General features: G+C 44.3%; 1 protein-coding gene across 1 annotated transcript in view; it reads right to left on the reverse strand.

Annotated features, from left to right (window-relative positions):
• PPP1CB (protein phosphatase 1 catalytic subunit beta) overlaps nt 1–4705 on the reverse strand; it is a 30345-nt gene extending 25640 nt beyond the window's left edge. Inside the window, exon 1 of the mRNA XM_065754922.1 lies at nt 4399–4705. Coding sequence (XP_065610994.1) covers nt 4399–4450 — 52 coding nt within the window. The 5' untranslated portion in view covers nt 4451–4705. The remainder of the gene's footprint in view (nt 1–4398) is intronic.
• Between the last annotated feature and the right edge of the window lie 3284 nt (nt 4706–7989).

The following is a 7989-nucleotide window of genomic DNA, read 5'->3' on the forward strand; positions in this document are numbered from 1 at the left end:
GTCCCTGAGTACACCATCTGACCTCAGTGAGCTGTAGCCAAATATAGTATGCTTGACTTCACACTGCTAAACCACTTATTGTCTTTTTTTTTCTTCTTATAAGCTACATACCCACTTTTGTAATGGCCGCTCATAAGCATCTGATGAAATATTAAAGCTAAAAAAATCCTCTTATTTACATTACATGTATTTATGCTATAATTTAGCTGTACTCCTGAACAAAGACAAATATTCTGCAGCAGCACTGACTGAAGTGGATCAGTTACTAAATCACATAGGCTTAAACGGAAGGAATACCAGCATACCTTTTCTGACACCAGGTTCTTGCCTACAGTACTATTTTTCAAGCCAACTATCCCAGTGCACTTATAAAGCCAAGGATGAACTGGCTCACATCTGCACTGTTGTACAAACTCAGCACTTTCCTTCTCTACAGTTGCTTCTTCCAGTAGCAGCAATGAAGCCCATGGAACTGTGGCACCACTATGGTGTTGTACCTGACCACCAAGCTGCCTGGGCAAGGTAATTTACTGAGACATTAACCAAATCTGAAGCTCACCGATTACAATGCATGAGCCCAACAGTGCCACATTCAAATATTAGTCATTGTCACAATCTGTATTATCTCTGACAAGAAAACAAAGCTTGTAGCTCTCTTAGAAGAGATCACTTTACACAGTGAGATCACAGTAGAATCAGCTTTTATTAAGGTGGATGTAAAAATCATTCTTTTAGCTGAAAAGCTATAACCATTTCCCATGTCTATGGGAAGCTTGACAACTCCCCGCTGGGCTTAATAACTCCCAGTCTTCTTAGAAGACTCAGTGCTATACAAATGAGCAGCCTAGCTAGCTTCACCAAAAAATAAATTAGTTTTAGAGCAAATCTATGCTAAGTTTCATTAACCACATTCAAATTGTTAATATGTTGCTACAATTAGGCAAGCGAGGGGCTTGGCCTTGTACATTTGTTCACACAAGCAAGCCCCCTTCACAGAGATCCAGCCACAGAAATTGCTGAAAGTCCAATGCAACTGGACTCATGTACAGACACCAGGAAGCCCAACACCCCAATAATAATGGCAGCCTAATAATCAACATCCACAGCACCCTTTATAAGAAAAGGCACAGCTACTCAAGCATCTCTGCTTTGCCACAGAAGGAACTTTTCCATACATACTCAAAGCCACTTACAGCCTGGGTTAAATGTAAACTTTGTATACCAACTTAGCCCAGCATTATTCCAGACATCATGGTGTTTCCCACAGAGGGACACACAGTGTACCCAGATGGGGCAAAATACAACTCGTTCCACATCTTTTGTGCAGGTGGCAATCTTATGTGTGCACATTCCTGGTCTGTTCATAGAATGGGCTGGGAAAATCCATCCACCAGATGGCATAGCTGAGAAAGCAAGAAAAAAACCAACAAAAATACTCACAAGAAAACAGCACACTTGATGTTTAAAAAAAAAGACCATCTTTTTTGTATACCATAGTGCAACTAAGCCTGATCTACATCTACAATTCTGAATAACTGTGTAAGAAAAACTCTAAACTAATCCACTGTGTTCACTTTTGTGGTCACACATCAGTTCAAAAGTGTTTTAGGTGAGTCAAAGAACTGTGGTTGTATGACTTTTAAATGTTTGCAGAATCTTTTATGAGCTATTTCTGTACTGATATAAGTCAAAAGTATCCCCAAAAATCAAACAAGCACACACCTAGAATCATCACCACTAACAAGTAAACAAGTACCAGACATATTGTAACAGTCATTGCAAAACAAGCTCTTACCATTCATTAAGCCAGCAGTGAATTCACAAATAGAAAGGATAGGCACTCAGCATATGCTGAGATAAACATGGAGAAAAAAACTAATGTCCTTGGAGACTATCATCAAGCATTAGACTATGGCTCAGCTAAGCCTTTCTGAAAACCATCCCCAATTTAACTCAAGAGCGTATCAGTCTGGCCTCGAGCACTCCGAAGACCCCAACCACACGTTCAGGGTAAGCATGCATGCACACCTGTCCAGGGTTAGTAGTTTGTCCTTGAGCAATTTTCCCAAGCAGCCCAGCTACAGGCTGCCTCATACTGACGTCTCGGACGAGAAGAATCACATGGAGGGTAAGATGATCTACCGCAATCAAAAAGCAAGTTTAAGGTGTTATATAACCCAGAAGACAAGTGGTCTTGAGCAACCGTAGTGAAAACAGTCACAAGAAATCCAATTAAGTAAGAACACAAGAACTCAGGCTAGCTGGCATCACAGCCTCAGAACAGGTGTCACAAACCAGGGGGCCAACTAGAGCAGGGGAGGTTCATGCCACTGCTTCTGACAGGCATTTGCTATCTTTAAAATTTATGTGCAGCCTCAGACAATTGCAGACTGCTGCTGAAACTGAACACTACCCATTTTGCCACAAGTAACCGAAAGGACTAAAGGGATACCTGCACACCAATTCATAAGAAATACTCTTGATTATGTTCATGCAGGTGGGTGGTGTTTTTTTTCTTCCCTTTTTAACAGCCCAAAAGCCACATTTCCTCACTGTTTTAGTCAAAATTGAAGTGCTAGTAATGGAGACGAAGAATTTCCTTTTTACAGGCTGCTCCAGGAATAAAAGCTGATAGGAACTGTTCTGCGCAAACAGCATGAGGAGGGACACATACTGTGTATCAGCACAGGTCAGCTAGGCAACAGCATCAGCTCTGTAACATGAGCTGCTAGTTGCATGAAAAGGCTTCACTGTGGAATGCTACTATTCAAACTGCAGCTTAAAATACTGTATATTAGCAGTAAACAAAAGATGTTACATGATAATGCACATGCAATGCACTTTATTACTAGCTTTTTCAAATGAAACCTGGAAGAAATTATTCCCTCTTAGATACCAGACGTCATAACAAGTACTCCTTCCACTTTAAGTAGGTGACAAAACAAGGAAAACCATTTTGTTTCCATGAAGAATCTTCCTGATCTCTACTCAAAGAGATAAACTGGCTGACAAACAGATGCAAAACTATCACAAACTTATTTCTGAAATTGCATACACGTATCCTTAGAAAATAAACTGCCATGGAAGGAAAAGCATAGATGAGGTTGCTTGGTCTCAATACAGCCAATCACAACCCAAAAAGCTAGAGTTGCAACACAAGCATTTATGGTGTAGGCAAAAAGTAACATGTATGCATTTTAAAGTTCTTAATCACCTTAAAACATTCTATTTTTAAATAACTGACAGATGGGCAGAGAGAAGTACTTCCCTATTTTTTTAAGAGCCTCCTTCCATAAATACGACCAAAATATAAGCAACCAAAAAACCACAACACTATACATATAAACACATCAGGAAGTTCCCCCCCAAAAAAAGCATACAATAAAAAAGTCAATGCTTAGTAGGTTACTGCTTAGTTTGCCTTACGCCTACCTACTAATCTGGATTTCAACATGCAGAAATTGGGGAATTTATCTGTAGTAGTAATCAGAGATAAACTCCAACTGATAACAGCTGCAGGTTTTCCATACTACACTACACATCTTGAAACACAAACATGAGTGCAATTGCCCAACACCCTCTTGGATTTTAACACATTTATCTCGTTGTCTTTAATTTACATTTTCACCTCCAAAAAGGAAAACAATTACAAAAAATAAAAATTGAGAGTCCTATGAACTCCACTGGGCAGTAACTTGACTAGAAAGGATTTTCAGACTTAGGAAACTTGTTCCCATTGCAGGGCAGCACGTACTCCTTACGTTTCTTTATATAAGCCCTCTGCAAAGCAATTTAAATACACGAGGTTTGCATCTCCATTTGTGGCAAGCCAGCGAGTAGAGAGCGCGTACCCGCGCGTAGGCTCAGCTCCAGCACACCGAGCACTGGCTGCATGCGGGACGGACGACGGACGTGAGAAGAGGCCTGCGGAGACCGAACACTTCAACAACTTGATGCGAAAGAAAAGGCTACTACAGTATCTCAGCTTCTCCACAAACACGGGTTCGCCTTCCCTCCTCGTTTTGAGCGAAACCCGCGCAAAGCCCACCGCAGCCCGAGGCTCAGGCAGAGGGCCGCCAGCCCGCCGCTCCCCACCGCGATTCCCGACACGGAAAGCCGCGCCCGACCCGGCCGCCCCCCGCCCGCTCTCCAGCGATCAACTGCGGCGGCGGGCACGGCTCCTCCGCCTTCTCGACGCCTTTAAAGGCCCCACCCGGAGCCGCCGGGGCTCCGCACTCCCAGCCCCGCCGGGTTCCTCCAGCAGCGTCCGCTCCCCGCCGCGCGGAGCACGGCCGCTGGAAGCCCCCGAGCCGCCCCGGGGCGCTGCCCGGGCCCGAGGGAGGCGCTGTCCCGGCTCCCGCCCCACTGCTCCGCGGGGCGGCCCGGCGCGGCGCTCACCTTCCAGCAGCCGGGTGATGAGGCTGTCCACGTTCAGCTCCCCATCCGCCATTTTGTGGCCACCACACTCGGTCCCGGGCGGGGAGAGGGCGGGGTGGAGGGCGCACCGCGGAGCAGCAGGAGGAGGAGCGGGCAGCAGCAGCGGCGGCCGCGGCGCAGACGGCTCCCCCCGCCCTCCGCCGGCAGTCCCCTCCGGCCGCCTGGCGTCACAGCGCTGCCAGCCGAAAGCACGTCCGCCGCTCCCTCGCCGCTAAATGGGAGGAAGCGGGCACCCCGTCCACCCGCGCCTCCTCCCCGCCTCAGCAGCTGCCGCCGCGCATGCGCCGCTCAGCTCTACCAGCCGCGCCGCTCTCCGGGTACTGCGCAGGTGCCGGAGGAGTGGCGGGCGGCGGGGCGCATGCGCTGTGCGGTTTAGGCAGTTCGCTGCGGGTGTCTTGTTGTTTGTTGCTGGGCTTTTTTTTTGGCGGGGGGATGAGAACAACGAAACTGAGTTCTCGTAGGCTGCGTGTGCCTTGTGTGTTACCCCTCGTGCTGCTCCAGCCGCCTGTGAAAGCCTCCAATCAAAAATATGTCACAACCGGAGTGACGAGCTGTGCTTTGTATAGCCGCGCTCCGGAGCAGCTGTCGGAGCAGCCCCGTAACCACCGCAGGTTGTGTGTCGTTGTGGCTGCCACAGAGTACCTTTTTGGTGATTTCTGATGATTATTTTCTTTTTAAGATGAATACTGTAGGAGCACGTTCGTTTACACACCTGCCAACAGCTGCTTGCCAAGGACCGAAATGTGTTTTAAAATGGATGTGGCATGAAGGTGCAGACTGGATCAGCGGACAAATAAATGCATGTTGGCAAAATACATAACTAGCCTTGTGCTGAACAAATGACAGGTGTTCTGGAACAAACACACCACTTGTTCATGTGCCTAAACATAGCTGTTGATGGAAAAAATCATTTCTGCAAGCTCAGATTTAACCTTTCCATCTGTCCGTGCGAGCCAGCAAAACCCCATCACCTTTAGTATGGAAACCTGATGTTTACCTCTTGATGAGGAGAAAAACAAAAGCAATTAGGAGAAGGCAGGGTGATGGTTTGGCATCACAATGGTTAGGTGTCAGGCAATGCCAGGTGTCCAGGCAGACAGGTAGAAGGATGCTCCCTTGAAATATGCAGACAGTGATTGTAAAGCTTCACTTGGATCACTGAAGGAAGAGGAAGAAATTCTGGAGAAGGAAATGTATTTTGCATCTTCCTTTGTTGGCAGCATACATGGATATATAATTCCAACTCATCTGCTGAGAGCACACCCATACCCTTCTTTATTTCCCCATTTCTGTCAGTAGTAAAAATCTAAATAACAAATCTGTCTTTTTTTAATTATTTATTTCAAATTAGGAAAAGCAATCATTCAACTCTTAAACCTTATCCTAACTACTAATTCTTGCCAAAACTAATACATAAATGGTCCCAATTGTCCCAGTTTTGTTTCTTACTTCTGATCTGCTGTGAAGATTGTTTTAAGCCATCAAATTCAGACATAATTATACATTATCATAGAACATTTTGCATTGACAACAGAATAGGGATATGAAGTTGTCTTTCACTGTGGCATAAAGATACAATTAATTTGTCTTCAAAAACTCCAGAAGATACAAAACTTTCAGATACGTTTAGCAAAACATAATTCCTTAACAACTGTTTTTACTAGGCACGTCAGCATGTTCCAGCAGTGTATCATAATATAAAAATAATTTAACAAGCAGATGCAATGGAACAGAACCCATTGTAAGAAAATGTGGAAAAATACCAGGCTTCTTTCTTTGTCATCAGTGCCACATCTTATGGCCAGTTCCTGGCCCTCACACCATCAAGTCTCCCCTCTTCTTTCTCATCCTCTTTGAACCCTTCAGTAGGAACATGGCTGGAGGAGTGTTGGTCACCAGCTGTATGAGGCTGAACAGACTCAACAACAGAACTCTACAAAGTGTGCCCCTGCTTGCTTTGTAGCTTGAGCAGGGAAATTAGTTGGTGGCTTTCTTATTTGGTGGGTCAAACTTGACAGATCCTGTGCTTTGTATCGACTTAACTACATTACAGCAAATGGAATTAGAAGATCAGAGAATGAGGCCTGTTGTCTTTTATGCTTCAGAAAGAAGTATTTAATGTGGACTGAATGCGTTGTTTTTGATCAAGGGAGATTTCAGTAACTTCTGACATTACAGCATACACACATGCAGGCCAAAGATATCTAACTGGTTATTTAAGTAGCAGGAGAAGCGGAACATTGATGATTTCCCTGTGGCAAATTCTCATTAATGATACTCATCTTTCTAAACTTCCTTTCAGTTATTTTGAAATTTCCTCCTATGTCCACAAACAGGGCTTTGCTGCTAACTTTCCCCTCCTTGGTCTCAGTGCAATTTACCGTAAATACCCTGTGTGACATCTTTCCTTTCCTTATTCACACGCTGCCTCAAGATATCCTTTAATTCAGCACTGAATATGTGAGACTTGAACAACAGAGATTTCCAAATGAGGTGGCAAAAAATTGTGAGTTATTAAGTGTTGTTCTCTAAGCTGTGGCTCTAGGCACGTCCTTACTCTGCTACTGAGACTGTTGTGTCCCAGATACAGAGCCCTGTCTTGACATCTCTGATATTGCCTGCTCTTTCCTGATTGCCTTACATGGGCTTAGTTAGCAAGTTCTTTAAGTACTGACTTCAACACTGTTAATGCTTTCAGAAACCACAAATCCTGCTTGTTCTGTCCTCAGTTACCTGACTGAATGCACACCACAGCTCACCACAGCTTATTTCTGACATGTTGTATCACCCTTGTGGAGCCTAACTTGGAGCTGACTATCACTGCTGTGTAGGTGGGAAAAGCTGCGTGGCCCATAGTTATTTTTCCATCCTGTAATTAGAGGCATATTCTGCCTGGGCGGAAGCAATGTTGCCTCAGTGGCCTTTTTCAATTTCAGATTTGAAATGGGAGTTAGTGATCCCAGTCAGCACAGGTACATGTTTTCTGAGGACATCTTGCTTACAGAATACTCACAGGTCCTGATTTTTGAGCAAGAAATCACATCCTGGCACTCTCAAAATAGACAAATACTACTGATTAATTACCACTATTTTGTTCCAAAACTTTAAATCCAGAGGCAGATACAGAAAACCAAGCAGATCCTCGCTCCTTTGGACCCTTTTTCCGTTCTCAGTATTTGCAGTAAGGCTGAATGAACAGTAGGTTTTGTTCTATACTTTTAAAGATTAAATTATATATATACTACTCTGATACACAGAGCCAAAACCAAGACTTTCTTAACTTTCCTAAGAAATGAGAAGAGAAGGATAGTCCCAAGATAACCAGTGGTTTGAATTCAGAGGCATGTACCTAGGATGTGAAAAACTTTCCTGTGAAGTACAGCATCCTAGATGAATCTCTTGTTATTGCTTTTTGGAATTGTGACACTTTGTATAAATAATTAAATATCAGCTGGAGCAGAGATGTGAGTTTGGATCTGTGTCAGATGAAAACTCTAATCATCCAGCAAAAGAGCCAGTCGATCCCTTTTGATGTAGCTATGTTAATTTCTA

The sequence above is a fragment of the Cyrtonyx montezumae genome, unplaced genomic scaffold (assembly GCF_038088225.1).
Source record: "Cyrtonyx montezumae isolate F1298 unplaced genomic scaffold, pur_monq_1.0 scaffold_0, whole genome shotgun sequence".
NCBI lineage: Eukaryota > Metazoa > Chordata > Aves > Galliformes > Odontophoridae > Cyrtonyx > Cyrtonyx montezumae.